Source organism: Chaetodon auriga, chromosome 19, assembly GCF_051107435.1.
Source record: "Chaetodon auriga isolate fChaAug3 chromosome 19, fChaAug3.hap1, whole genome shotgun sequence".
NCBI lineage: Eukaryota > Metazoa > Chordata > Actinopteri > Chaetodontiformes > Chaetodontidae > Chaetodon > Chaetodon auriga.
In genome coordinates, this window is record NC_135092.1 from 19,696,309 (window position 1) to 19,711,898 (window position 15,590).

Consider the following 15,590-nt stretch of genomic DNA (forward strand, 5'->3'; position numbering starts at 1 on the left):
CGGAGTTAAGTGAAATGAATTCAGAAAGCTTGTGCCATATTTCCCTGACAAACTGTTCCCGTCTGTTATGAAATCGCAGATGTGTTCACGATTATTGATTGATGGCTTGTATGTTATCCAAAAGCGATGCCAGATCGATAATAATAATAATGATCGTGAAGTTTATTTATGCTGCACAGTTACAAAAGCAAAACACAGTTAAAACAAAAAGAGAATAAAATGAAGTCAGGCACTAAAAACTAAGCACGCTATAAAACACAGAGAGAGGAAGATGAAGCAAGATGCCATAAAACAAATGAAATGACTAAAAAGCACATTTTTAAAAAGCTGTGTGACGACTAACGACTGCAGCACAACTGTGAACAGAAACTCAGCTCATGCGTCTTCGTTGGCGGTAACACCGGAAAGTTTGAACCTTCCCTCCTCCTCCTCCTCCTCCTCCTCCTCCTCCTGCTCCTTCTGCTCCTTCTGCTCCTTCTCCTGCACGTCTCTTTCCAAATGATACCCAATCATCAGCTGGTACATCAGCACACCCACCACTGCACCCAAGAAGGGGGCACAGATGGGCACAAAAAACCAGTAGGTGTTTGCTCTGAAAGAGAATAAATGGGAAAAAAAACTGTAATGCATGGTGTCGTTTTCCATTTTTTATCCAATTTACCATCTGCAGCCGGCCTGGATGAAATATGAGTGCACAGCGGAAGTTGCACACATGCAACGTTGCAGGTCGGAAAGCACGTGAGCCAAGTCAGTACTGAGAGATTCCACTTTTAATATGTTTGAATGGGTAATGCATCGTGTGAGTCCTCTCCTTGTGTTTATCCCTGCGTGTGTGTGGGTGTGTGTGTGTGTTTGGAGTGGGCGGTTCCCCCTCAATCACAGCTCACCTACACCTGGTCCTCATGCCAATCAGCCACCACAGCTGCAACCAATCCACAAATCACCAGCCACAGGATAAAAACCAGGCTCTGCTCACCGCTCATTGCCGGGTCTCTGGCCTGGTAACACGTCCCACTGGTAGCTCCCCCCAGTGCCTTTTCCCAGTGAACAAACTGTTTTCCTCATGTGTCAACCTGCCCAGTCTGCCCAGCTCCAGTCTGAAACACCTGAAATCACCTGCCTGCTCCTTCCTGGATAATCTCCCTGTGATCAATTAGCCCTTTGCGACAATAAATCCCTTTTCTTAATCCAAACCATTTGGATCTGTGTCCTGCATTAGAAGTCCAGTCGTTCACTCAACCTTAATTGTGGGCAATGTAGCTGCACTCTGGGGGATTAAAGTCAGGATATTTTGGCCTCTGCTGCTTCGATATTTACCCATGTTTTAGAAATATTTTCCTCTGTGAGTGCCCCCTGCTTTTCAGTGCTGTGCTAAATCCCTGGAGTAAACCCTTTAATGCTGTACGTCAGATAATGTTTCTCTCACTCATCACGCTGCGTGACTCTGCCACCACAAAGCAGTCCTGCATTTCTTTGTTCGTAAAGGACAGAAATCAGCAGTTTGAAATATAATTGAATCTGTAGCAAGTAATATTAATGTCACTATTTCTCAAGTGTGCTTTGGATGAATTGTGATAAACTGGGGAGATATTTGCCATTAGAAGTGTGTTTTGGCACGTTTGCTTGATTGACAGGCGTCTCAGCCTATCAAAGTCAGTGACAGGGGTCACTGCGCGCCATGCCCCCCCCTGAGCTCCACCCAGACTTCATCCACTTTGAGCAAATTTGAATTCATCCACTGACTGAGGAAAGGTGGCAAATGATAAACCTCCAATCTTCATGTCATCTCTGGAGCCCCCTGTGGGTGGCGTCCCCGTCCCCTACAGTTGGCGTACTGGATTAAGGCGGTCCAGGATGGCGCTGTACTCACGTGAAGACCTCTCTGCCCCAGCCCGCAAGAGCCGTGAAGATGCGAGGTCCCAGGTCCCTGGCTGGGTTGACAGCATAGCCGGAGTTGAAGCCCATGGACAGGCCGACGACCAGCACCACAAAGCCGACGGTGAAGGCCTCCAGACCTCGAGGGACTGGATTGTTGTGTGGATCAACGATGGCCAGGATGCACACGATCAGAGCAGCTGTTCCAATGATCTGAGACACAGTGCGGGGAGAAGGATCTGTTAATGCGTTTTATTCCCATTCATTTGATGTGATCCTTAATTCTTCTCATTGAAGAGACACAACAGTCCTGCTGTGGCTTAAACAATCAAGAGTCTCTCAGTCTTTTGGATGTTTCTCCATGGTGATATTCAAACACACTTTTAAATGTATTTGCCTTGTGATCCCGGTGAGAGATCATCATTATGAAACGTTTCATCGCACTGAAGATGTTGTGATGTTGTTGTCTGCTGCTTTCTCTTAAAGAGAAATGAATGTCGATGAGCTTCTGCCGCCCGCTGATGTATTCTGACGTCAATGGATGGCAGAAGCACAACAAGCAGAGCTTTAATTGGCACGGCTGCATCAGTGCAGGCCCGGACTTGAGAACACTTTCACAGTATATGTGCACGACGTGGACGTGGTCTAGATTACTCCACCTGCTGTCAGGATCTACATGAGCTCAGCGGCTGCTAGCGACCCCTGCTGGCCAGGGGCAGGACTGCTGATGTAACAGAGCTGCAAGGAGTTGAAAAGTTGATCCGTGTGAGCTGCAGTTTTTTGTGAGATTGCACTGCTGACAGCAGCATAGAGGAAGTGCTGTTTCCGTGTCAACAGGGGTCTTGAACATTTCTTCAAAGACACACTGAAGAAAGTCAAAGACGCTGTTCAATACGTTTTAGGAAAACCCTGCCAGAAACGTAACATATCATCTGGTGATTGTTATGAAGCATAGTTGGCTTTTAATGGCCTTCTCAACTGTCTGGGTTGTGCATCCTGTTGAAAAAGCCTTAAAAAAAACCTTATTGACTGAGGCACAAAGTGAAAAATGTCACTCACACCTGTTGTAGGAGAATCAGTTCTTTATGTGATGAACACTGTGCATTTAAAGTTTGTGATGTTTTCCAGACCTTGATTTCTTACAGTACTTACTTGAGGAGTTCTTGTCATAATATGGATGTTGACAGTACATTACTGATGGTCACAAACGTATTAAGAAAGAAATTCTACTAAATAACTCTGCAAGAAAGCTAACATACAGGAAAAGCAGGAACGAGAAGGTGTGAACCAACTTCTGTTCAGCTGCAGGACTGAGCGAGTTGCATCTGCAGCGTCCAGGTTTTTGATGCACGCCGCGTAATTTTATCTTCATTAATTATTTGAATCTTCCGACACAGCCGGCTCTAATTGACCTTCCTCTTCGCCACACTTACAAGCTGTTCGGTGCAGACTCCAAGTTTGGACAGTCAGATCAAATGAGTAGTGACACTGTCCTGCTCATTACACTGTCTGCTGCTTTTAAAAGGTTAAAGAGATGAGAGGAGCTGATGTGATGTGATTGGCTATTAGGCTGCAACAGATTTCGATATAGTACTTCAGGGCAATAAGGACTTTTGGACTCACAAGTCTGACGCTGCCATGTCTGCAGCACACTTTGTCCTCAGTGGACATGACTCAGCCATGTTTTTCAGCCATCCGTCTCGCTGAAGACAAATGTGTTTTTTGAGTCGATGCTGTCTATTCAGCTCCACCAGACATGCGTCACATTGACCTCAAGTGTCTATTATGAAGTCTGTGATTCTTTAAAGTTAAATGCGTGAAATTGAGGCTATTGACTAAACCAACACACAATGAACACTGATGGAAAATGACTGTTGCGTACAGTCGTCGTGCTTTACTTCGGCCGGAGTGCATGCCGGTTCAGACGGCGGCGCCGTCTTCACTGATGAGAGGCGAAAAAAACCTCCAGAAAGTCACGTCAGCGGTACCTGATCAAAGAATCCATTAACCGGGCCGAGATGTTTCGATGGATATGTGGCAAAAATCCCAGCTGTGGCATTCTCCCCCACCACCATCAGCTCCCCCTGGCTGAAGTCCCACAATGCATCTGGTGGGAGAATGGACAATTCATTTTTAAAAATGAATTTCTGTATTTTAATGGTGCAAGAGAGCTTAAAACTGCTGCCGCACTCAGTTACATCTCAAATCAAATAATATCACTGAAGGTAGCTGCAGATTTTAGGTTAAACTGGTTAAATCGTTTATGTTTTAGAGATAAAACTGACAGCTACTACAAACAACAATACACTTGACATTTCAGCTTCTTGATTACTTTCTGCTTGCTTCCAGAGCTGCAGTCAGCAGCAGGACATGCGAGTGTAAAGGCCTAAACAACATGCACAAAGTGTAACACTCAGGTTTTCAGACAGATGACTGACTTTTGTGGCTTTTCTTAATTGTTATTTTTGGGGGCAGATTTCTTGCTTTTATTGGACAGTGACTCGCCACAGGGGGCGCCCATGCTTTCACTGTCTTGAGTGTCGACATGTGCTTAGTTTGCCTGAAATTCGGTGCATACTTTTACCTTCCCCTGAAGATAAACTGTGACACCTGTCCACTGTAAAGAATGACCAAAATATCACTTTGTCCAATAGTTTGTACTAATACTAACGTCTAATGAGCTTCATATGGCAAACACTATACCAGCTGAAAATCAGCGTGTTAGCTGATGTTAGCGTTCAGCTCAGAGCCGCTAGCCCGGCTGTCGACTCCGTTCTTCTATCCTTCTGAAAACAGAGACAGTGGGTGTTTGTCTCATAATAGCTAAAGCTTTTCCACCACATAAAATCTGACTAATAAAGGTCCAGCCAATTATTTTTTTTTACAGCCCTGATTCCACAAAGGCTTGGACGCTGTGTAAAACATAAATAAAACACAATGTGACAGTTTGCTAATCCTTTTTGACATAAACTCAATTGAAAGCACAAAGACAATACATTTAATGTTTCGCCTCATCAACTTCATTGATTTTTGTAAATATCTGCTTATTCTGAATTTGATGCAGCGTTTCAAACACGTCGGGACAGGAGCAGCTAAAGACTGAGAAAGATGTGGAATGCTCCAAAACATCTGTTTCACCATTCCACAGGTAAACAGGCTCAGTGTTAGCAGGTGATAGCATCATGGTTGGGTATGAAAGGGGCGTCCTGGAAAAGGCTCAGTCGTTCACAAGCGAGGATGGAGCGAGGTTCACCACTTTGTGAACACATGATTGGATGAAGGAGATTAACAAACAGTTACGGCCTCCATGACTCTGAAAAAGCAAAGTGTGTCAACTGATGACTTGTGTAAGAGATTCAGTTGAAGGAAGCCATTAAATGTTGGACTAATTAGTGAAAGAGCCACAAACAAAGTGTAAATGTTCATTTGATCACTGGTGCGTTTGCACAGAACAACCACTTGATTTTGCTTCTGCGGACGAAGATCAAGCTGCTGAAGGAAATCAAAGTTTGCACGAACTGCTGCATGCACCACTGATCTTGATTTGTCTAAGCACGAGAGGCTTGTTGAACAATAACATTTTCCTTCCTTTTTAGCATCACATACCAAAATACATCCCAAACACAATCGCTGCACCCAGAAAGGCTCCGAGCGTCTGGAAGAAAAAGAACAACGGGAACTTCCTCCAAGGCTCTCTCCCAAGTAAACACAGCGTGAAGGTGACCGCTGGGTTAAGATGACCACCTAAAGATGAGGAAAAATACAGAAAGCGTGGTTTATTTGTTTTTAAATGTGTATCTACGATCAGACTCTGTGTGATTCGCCCGGAGAAAACAAACACATGGAGGCTGCTTTATCTCCAGTGCGTGCATGCAGCCCTCCACCGCCTCTTTCCTCAGCGAGACAGAAGAAACGGTTCTAAGCCCGCCGTACAGTCAGTAATTGCGGTCTCAGAAAAGTCCTGTTCGGATGGAAGGTCTCTGTGACACAAATTAAATTGGCGGGATGAAAAGATTCGGGAAAGTATCCTTTTTTTTCTAACCTTGAAGGGGGAAATAACTGCTCTGATGGCACACTCCTGAGCCTCGCTCGTATTCACACCTTAATCGTGTCAGGATTGGAGCTATCTAATTATAAGAGCTTATTTTCTCGGCTGCAGTGCGTATTATAGGCAGGACAGGCTCATTATAAAGGCATCGAAGGAGTGAGCATGAGTGAACTGCGGAAGCCTTTGTAGCGTCGCTGCTTTTGACAGAAGATGCTGGGATCGAGGATTGACTCACTCACTTTGCTTTCAATTATGGACCACGCAGTTTTCAAGTTAAGGGCTAAGTGCAGCCTCCGTCTGTGTGTGCGTGTCTCTTTTAAACTTTGCATTCCTCCGTCCACTGCTTCCTGTTCTCGAGCTGTCATCAGTCTGGCAAACACATCAGCGTGGTAAATACTGCACTTCAGATAACTGCCAGTTTACCTTTTGCTGATATTTAGTGTCTGTCAGGCATCAATAATAATGACTCTGTGTTATGCTGATGGAGCTGCGGGGAAATAAAAAAAGCTGAGTCTTGTGTGGAAAAGCTCTTTGAATGACAGGCACTTCATGACAGTGATGCAAATGACTGCAGCTCAGCTAGCTGTGATCTTCTTCATGATGATAAATACGTCCTCACTTTTATTAAAATATCCCTTCTGTTATGTTGACATTACTTCCTCGTCATTGTTGCTGACGCATGTATGAACGTATGATAATGATCAACATTTTTTTCTTTAAATGTGTCGTATTTTTCTCTGATCTTGTTAAAACCAAATTGAAGTGGTAGCTCTTTGCACAGTTAATGAGGATGCCAGAATAAATCATTGTATTGCACCAAATTGGGAAATATTTCACGTTTTATTTGTAATACGGGCTATTTAAGAACAAATCTACATTTCAACCCGCAGACCTTCCTGTTGAGGTTCGCTCAACCGAGGACTGTTGCATCATTTGTGCAAGCTACAGACGTTAGCTGTAAGCTAACAGTAACAGCGCACCAAGCTGTGACTGTGGGATTGTTTTTGTCTTTAGTTCAGCCTCTGACTGAAGGAGCTCTGGCTCTTTCTGTTATTGCACCCCACCTGTTTTCTTCATGTCCTGTGGTCCATGAACTGGATTCATAAAAGCTCAAATACTCAAAAAAATCGTTCCCTCAAGTGACGAATTAGCATCTAATCGCATCTTTGCATCAACTTCCAATGCAACAACACCGTCTCTAAAACGTGCTTCAGGTAATGTGCCATTTCCTGTCGTGGACTTCTGACATATCATCAGTTCATATGACAGCAGTTATCATAAAATTTGTATCAAGTATCAAGATGATCTATCAAGCATGTTTTAGCAGCTGTAAAGGACGGATTGGGGGTCATTGGTGGAGAACCTGTACCCCTTGAAATCCAGTGTATCCTCACCTGAGACCTGTCCACTCACGAGGACGCCCAAAGTTGCAGCGAAGCCAAAAGCGAAGTTGACGCTGAGGAAGGTGGCGTGGGAGCCTCCGCTGAGCACCAGCTGTGCAACGGAGCCACAACCAAACATCTGGGTAGAAGAGAGGGAAACACTACGATTTATGTCCCGAAGACGTCCACCTTCTATCTGTTTTCAACATTTAACAGCACGCTTTTCTTCCAGTCTGGCATCCAACCAGACATATGCAGTCAAGTTATGAAACAAACAAACCCTGAGCTGGAGTTATTTTTGTGGACAGACAGTAGAAGAAAAACTTCAAAGAGAATAATGAAGCCCCACAGCAGCCTGACCTCGAGTCAGGCGTCTGGCTGAGTCTTGCTTTTCGTCATAACCAGGGTGTGTCTCTCTGACCTCGGAGGTCATGTGTCTTATGGTGGGGCTTTGTGTGGGACTATTGATGCCGACAACAATCTGACTCCACCTGCGGAGGCTGCCTCCGCGGAGGGCCGGCTCTGACCGCCGAGGGGACCTGATTGCCAGCAGAGCGAAAGGTCTCCTGGAATTAACAGATCAGTCACAGCTGGGGAGCAGAATAACAAATGGCCTGGCGCTTCACTGCTGCTGTCCTCTCCTGATATTTTTGTTGTCTGTGGGCGCTTGTGAGAAACAGAGGGACTGCAGGTTGTTTTGCCCGGGCTAAAAAAAAAACCCATCTCGCTTTAATTTGAAAGAATCTTGTGACTTCCTGGTGTGCTGGATTAGGTGTCAGCAGGGGACTATAGATGCTGTATGACATCTTCTTCTATCATTAGCAAAGAATATGGATATGAAATAATAAGCCACTGTGTGTATTTCAAGTTCAAAGACTGAAATAAGACGGCAGATAATTGATGGAGGAGTCTGGGGTGTTTCGACTTTAAAGTTCCAATGAAAAACTATTTAAATAAATTATTCTTTGCCGCACAGAGATCTGAGAAAGCAGACAGTTTAATGAGAAGTTAAACTTTCTTTACATTTTAGCCCTGCTTGCCTTGCCTTTAAACAACCTAACCACCTCACAAAAACCCAAATTATGAACTTTATCATCATCAAACAGCTCAACTCAGGCTAGACATGGCTGCAAGCTCACCTCACAAACATGTTGGACAAGAGGATCCAGAAACCGTTTTTTATGATGTGCTTACTGGTGATATAATAAGTGAAGACAATAATTATTTTGCTCTGCATCTCACATCTTTATCATCGGTTTGACGTGTTCGTCATCATGCACTTATTCCACATTTTGTGCGTCTTTTTTGGATGTTCTAGACATTTAATGTACACATACAGAAATTTGGTGAAGCTTTCATTTTATTTTATAGCAAAAAGTAGCTGAACGAGCTCACTCTGCAGATTAAAGTGTGAGGAAAAAAGTACATTTAACACACACACAAAGTAAAGACTGTAAATGAGAAAATAGGAGCAAAATATGAGGAATGCAAATTGTTATGCTAACCATGCAGCTATTTGCAATTCTTATTTAAATGTAACCAAAGGTGCATTTAATTCCTCCCATTTCCTAAATAGCACAGCTTGCAGCTTAAATGTAATTTAATTTAATGGTAGCAGACAATAATCTGCAGAAAATCCTCAACATTAAATTTTAAACTGAGTTAATAACTAGTTTATACAGAGTATGATAAACATTTTAATTGAATCTATTATCCTCTTTTTCTTGAGCAAAATGATCCACTCAGCAGCCTGCAGGAGGGATGCAAACGTACTCTTTACTCACCACCAGAATAAGGGTTCCCAGGCATTCTGCCAGGGCCTGGCGGAGGAGCACATGCCGGATCTGGAAGGTCTCTGCCAGTTTCTCCAAAATGTTGTTTTGTTTTCCCATGATGCAGTTATTAGAAGATTATCTTGAGGTAGGCTCTGCGGTCCAACAACGAATGAATTCCTGGCTGTGCATCAGCTTTAAGGGGTCTCCTAAGGATCCCTCCCTTAGTTAAAAAAAGGGGGGGGGGGGGGGGGCACCTTAGGTCTGGCGGCAACTCCTACCAAACCCACCCATCTCTTCTTCACAGTTTTCAGGGCTGCTGGAGGTCTGCTTTGAGTTCCCTTCAGCACTTCTCGCTCTGCAGTGCTGCCAAATGTGAAAATAAAGCTATTAAGTCGCACATTTACTCTGGGAGCTAACTGATGGGTGTTTTTCAAGGTTTCTTGCCCTCAATTATATAAACCTCCAATTAAAATGTAGGTCTCTCAGTACATAATTGTGTACATTTATCAAGCGTGGGACTTCATCCTGAGGGATGTAAGATGACGAAGGCCCTTTGCCAATCCGATCCCTCTTCACAAGACGCACTCACAGCTGCGGAGGACTCTTCACATTAAGAGGGAATGTATAAATAAACAGGTGAACAGTGGCGTGTGCCTTAAGTAGAAAACACGCATCATACTGACAGATGTTGTGCTCACCCAGCTGTCAGCTATATTACATGGTGTTTCACTGTAAATGCACTAATGTCTAAACTGAAGGATTAAGAGCCAATATGGGAGTGAAACACTGCTGTTGGAGCAAAACGTTGGTTTAAACCAGTGTTTCATCGTGTTGTCTGTGTTCTTGTGAGACAGAAAGCAGTTTTTTGGAGTAAGATGTCTGTTTGTGCTGCAGTCTGTCGTTTTAGCACATGCTCATCGTTTTAAGGATGTTTTGAAAGCAGCGAAACAGCCAAACGACACCAGTCGGAGCAAGCGAGCAACGAGGTTTTGGAGGTGTACATATTCAAAGAAGGCCGCATGTGGAGGGTCAATAAGGCCCCAACAGCAAGTAACGGGGCCATATATGTAACATCACGGCTAACTGTGAAGAAACTCAGGGCTGGTGGTGATGAAGGCTGAACTTGACCTTGCTTCTAATTTGTTAAGTAATAAAGCATCGTGTCAGTGTTAATCTATGAAGAAAGCAGGAATAAAGCACAGAGAGGTGTTCACTCAAACATGCTTCACCTTGCAGTATCATTCAACCATGCATGAGTATGTGTGTGTGTGTGTGCGCGCGCGCTTGCATTTGTGCAACCCTCCTCAAGCAGGCAAATGAAAGTGTTATCATTATCTCAGAGTGCACTGTAATTAAGACGTTCACATCTCCTGCTTCGTTCAGCGCATTAGTGCGATGGGAATGGCCAGAGGAGGGAACTTTGATGGTTTATCTCAGAGGTTTGTTCAAATCAGACTGACTTGCTGTTTTGGCACAATGCAGAAAACAGCCCCATGATCTCCCCAATTAACATATTTACTCCAAAACTGATTTATTTACAGATTGAGCTGTTTATCTAAGATTTCTCCTGACCACTGGCTTCACGGCGTGTTCTCCGAGGAGGCTCCTGCCTTTGTTTGTGCTGCTCCTGGCTCACCTTGCTGAGGAAGAAAGGCACAAGGGGCACATGAATACAGTTTTGTTTTTAATTATACTTGAGTTTTTTAACATCCAAAGCAAAATCATGTCCCCTGAAACACTAAATACCTGCAGTATACGCGTATGAGGATGATGATATTTAATTACAGCGATATTTAAATATGGTATTCATGAAAAAGTGCACTAAAAATAATTGCATCAGGTAAAAAAAGTTGAGTTATTTTCAGGGAAAAGCATCCAGACTTAGGCTCAGTCACCAAAATATACAGCACACAAACACACACACACGCACGCTGTCTTCCATCAGGACATATAAGACACAGCATGTCCCGAGCAGCAGGCTGTCACTTCCACTAAAACGCCGGGTTTGTTCGACTGAAGCCTCATGCGTGCAAAATAAATTGATTTTTAAAATAAAAATCACAGTGATGCTCACTCTGGTTACCCCCAGTGAGGCTTCTGTCACACTGATTACAATTGTTTGGCTCTCCGATATTGACCCGCCACTACCAACCACAGCGAGGGCAGGTTTAATCTTGTCTTTGCACTTTAAAAATTAAACACAGATGATTTATATTTCATATTCCTGAGCTGGATTCACAATGCATAATGTTGTGTGCTGTGTACCAAATCAAAGGCCATATTTGGTTGGTTGTAAAACAATGCGTAATGTGTTTTCAGGGCGTGCGTCTGCGTGTTTACTCGGCCGAGTTAGAAGAGACAAAGATGAATAGGTATAAGCTTATTATTGACACTGACGTAATTATGCCCGGTGTGGTCCACCGCTTCCTCTGAATAAAATGAGCCTCTATTATCGTTGGATTGCATGAAAATTTACGGCTAATGCTAGAAGGTGCCCAGCGTGTGTGGACACAGTCGGGAGAGTGGCACCGCATTAGCATAACATCAATGTCAGACTTACATCCCTGAATCGAGCTAATCAGTATTCCTACTGTCATATTAGTGTGGCACTCAGAATCTAAAATATACAGGTATCTGGTAATATCACCAATCAGCCATGTCTATATGTGCTGCAGTTACACTCGAATAGAATTTAAAATAAATGTACGAAAATGGAACTCTGCTGCCCACAAGGGTGAATTATAAACAGCAAAGGCAGGAAAAGGTGAGGAAAAGGTGATGTGCTGTGATGAGAGTGCGTATTATCTGCTGCTGAGAGTGGGACAGTGTTATGTGTGTTATAGGAAGAGCAACATGTTCTGCATGCAGGTGCTGTTCAGGTACAGTATGTTTGCTGGCGGTCGTTTGTTTTGATCCCTCAGTTTTAGACCATCTACTTTCATATGTTTCATGGAGAAGTAAGAAAAGCAAAGTATGATAAGAAACACATTCAGGAAATAAGATGATCCTCGGTGCAGCCTGTTCTCCGGAAACCTCACGCCTCCAGATGTGGTGATTTGGAATTTTTTCATACAAACTGAAGAATTAATTGCTCCTCTACTGGCGGAGAAATGTTCCTTCTTTTTAAGCTAAAAACAAGGCTGTTCTTCACAAGGCGCTGATGGAAACTGTGAGGCAAAAAACCAAGTGGAAGAGGGAAAAAAAAAAGTTGGAAAAAAAGAAAAACCCAACTTGAAACTCCTCCAGCTAATTCTGTATGCAGAAACACGCATACTGAGATCTATCCCATGCATACACAGACCAGTAATGTCTCTCTGAGCTTTCAGCGTGGACTAATAAAATCACCAGAGTGCCATCTACAGTATATGCTCTCTAGAAAGTATATTTCACTCAGCACTGCTTCGGTGCCGTTTGACATTAACATAACAGAAAATAGCCTGCATATGCTGTACCCATATAAAGCATGTTGGAATCATATGGGAGGTCATTTTAAAAATGCTGCAAAAGCCGCAGCTTTGCTTTATTTGGTGGAAAGTTTTAGAAATGCAAAGCAGCAAATACTCCTGAGAAGGGTCAGCGACTGAATCATCACTGCAACTTTTTGAAAGAGAGCATGCCGACCTTTTATATAATATATCCTTTTATACGATGATCAGTCAATTACCATTCAGGAAGAGGAAAGTAGAGAGTGTGTTTGAAAAAAACAACGAATCCACAGCCGCACCGATAAAAGGCTCAATAAACACATGAAGCAACAACTGCAGCCGCTGACGCTGAGCAAAACTTTAAGACAGAACGCGATCAAACAAACTGTGTTCACTGAAGCGTTCATGCAGTCATACCCTTTATTCAATCATGTGTTCTCAAAGTTGACTGTTTTGGTTCTCACCGCTCTCATAGCGTCGTCTTAACCACAGCAGCCCTTAAATCCACCTGTATGCTCCCTTCTTAGCACCGAGCTGGCGAACATAGAGGAGCAGATACTCCCCTGAGGAGGTGGTGGAGACCAAAAACAGAGCTAAAATACAGTGAATATTTGAGCTTAAAAGGTGGTGATATGTTAGGTGTGTTAACACTTTGTTCCTGCTGCCCCCAAAGGAATCAGTTCATGCCGGTTTAATAATGCTGGTTTTGACCAAATTAAATAGTGTTTTTCCTCTGCAGCCACATGCACGACTCTTACATCATGACCCCCTTGAGTTCAACTGATTTGCCCTCATGAGAGCAGAACTCAGCGCTGAGCACAATGGCATTTTCATGATGTACTATGCACTTATTTATGATTCATGCTGACTTTTTAATCACCCCTTCTAGGATGAATAAAAGGATTTTGATTGGCTTGAACAATTTTGAATCTACAGTGAATGAGAGTACTGAGATTTAAGAAAACACCGGGGCAGCGGGCAGCCGGGAGGCAGACAGTGTGTGTCAAAACATAAACCAATCCGTGACAGATAAGAGAACACGGCTCCTGCGAGTTTCCATTTTAGATGACAAAAGACGAGACAGTCTTCCACATCAGCCAGCCGATGGCAGATTTTAATGGACACCTGCAACTTTAGCACAAAGGCTGAGCAGCAGCGTCACGCTCGGCCTCAGTCGTCTGCGTTTGGGTCCTTCTGCTGCACCAGCCGTGACATTTCACTGCTAAATCATTTACTGGCATATTGTAAACGCAAACCCAAAGCTGTAGAAAACAATGATTAATGAGCTTCTGAATACATTTGTGTATTTTAAAATGACAAAAAAAAAAACAAATTAATTTACAATGTACGGCCTTTATTCCAGCTTAATGTTTTAATTAAGATATGCTGATGTTATCTGATCACATCCGTCATGAATGTCAGTCAGACAAGTGTTTTACATGAATACCCACCAATGCTCAATATATTACAGATCGTTCTGATAAACTGTGCAAACAGGGCTTGCAAAAACATAAAAAGTATACCTTACGCACAATTAACATAATTAAATTACCCATGTGAACAGCTTGGTTCTTAAGTGATGTGTGTAATAAGTCACCCAGCAATTCATACAGCAAATTCCCAGGAGCCCTGTATGTCTGAAAGCCTCTTGCAGTCATACAGAGGCCTGTGTAACAGCAGACAGCTCCTGCACAGCTTAAAGAATACCAGCTAATGGTCGCGACATATCCAGGCTGCAAAGCATGCTGGGGCAGTGCACTGGGCAGCAAAATGACACGTCAGGCCACTTTGCTGCCTAAAAGGATCAACAGCTACTTGTCTAACTGCCACTTCCACAGCGGCTTCGCCTCCTGGCAGACAATGCTTATTGCTTTGCATTCTTTAAGCTGTCCAGAAGCGCCTGTATATAATAACGTTTGGGCGTTTGCAAGGCTCAGTGTCATTTTGGTGCTTAGCTGAGTGTCCCACCATATTGTTTAGCTGCTTGGCAGGCATCTCAAAATATCTACAGAATCTGCTACAGCGCGTCTTGAAGCTATATATTATTATTATTTACTGTGTGGGAGATTGGATTTTACTGTCTGAGCTGCCGCTGGGGACGTTATCAAGCATCCTTTAGGAAATTGCCTAAAAAGCTAAAAGGATCTTCTTTTTGCTTATGTCTTATGTCTGCAGGGAAAATATGAAGCTGCAGTTAGCTTTGCTTAGCGTGCAGACTCGGAAGCAGGAGGACACAGTTAGCTAATGTGTTAATTAATTAGAAGTGCAGGTGAGCAGGTTTTGTTATGACTGGACTGAGCCAGGCCAGTTTCCCCTGTTTTCACTTTTTAATGACCCTCCTAACTCACTGTCTGCAAAAAACTCGAGAAAAAAAAAAAGAAAAAAAAAAGATGATAAAAATGGGGTTAAATACATTTCTTCCAGGAAGTCACTGTGTTATTAAGATTACTTTGGATATGTGGATCACGTGGATTCAGTAAAACTTTTGAACTGTGTTAACTTTCCACTATGATAAGCCCATTATCATCATCATCATTATCATCATCATCATCATCATAAACTTAAATTCTTCTTTCGTTTTCATTATTAAAAAATTATAAAGAAAGTTCAGCTAACACACTGTGAAAGCAAAGCCTCATCCAGCATGCCGCATTGTTTTTTGATGACTGCACTTGTCATGAGTTCAATTAAACAGTAATAGCTTCCGATCTGTAGACGAGTCTTTGTGCCCACCACACCTTACTCCACTCCACATTTCATTCTACTGTAACTCTCCCAATGATTTTGCATTTGGGAAGTTTGAGAGGTAAATCTCTCTCAGCACAGCCTGAACCAACATGTCGTCTTACACAGGCTCATTGGATGCTAAACTACGAGTCTCACTATGGCAAAGGGACGAGCTGTCCTGTTGTGTTGCTGATTGGCTCGAACTCCTTGCCTATGTTGGTTGGGTTGGTCAGGTTTAGGTATGAGGAGTGATGATTGGTTACGGTTAAGGTAAGAATATGAGGGCGGGCCGATCAGAGGAAGAGTAGGGCGGCTCTTCGCTTTGGGGATTCATACGTTTGCACACAGCACCTTTGTC

General features: G+C 43.3%; 1 protein-coding gene across 1 annotated transcript; it reads right to left on the reverse strand.

Moving 5' to 3' along the window:
- Positions 1-375: 375 nt before the first annotated feature.
- LOC143337954 (aquaporin-3-like) lies at positions 376-9,197 on the reverse strand. The gene is made up of 6 exons (XM_076757979.1): positions 9,090-9,197; positions 7,318-7,444; positions 5,482-5,619; positions 3,864-3,982; positions 1,871-2,088; positions 376-592 (listed from the first exon to the last, which is right to left on the reverse strand). The coding sequence occupies exons 1-6, from the start codon at positions 9,195-9,197 to the stop codon at positions 376-378; spliced, it is 927 nt and encodes a 308-aa protein (XP_076614094.1).
- Between the last annotated feature and the right edge of the window lie 6,393 nt (positions 9,198-15,590).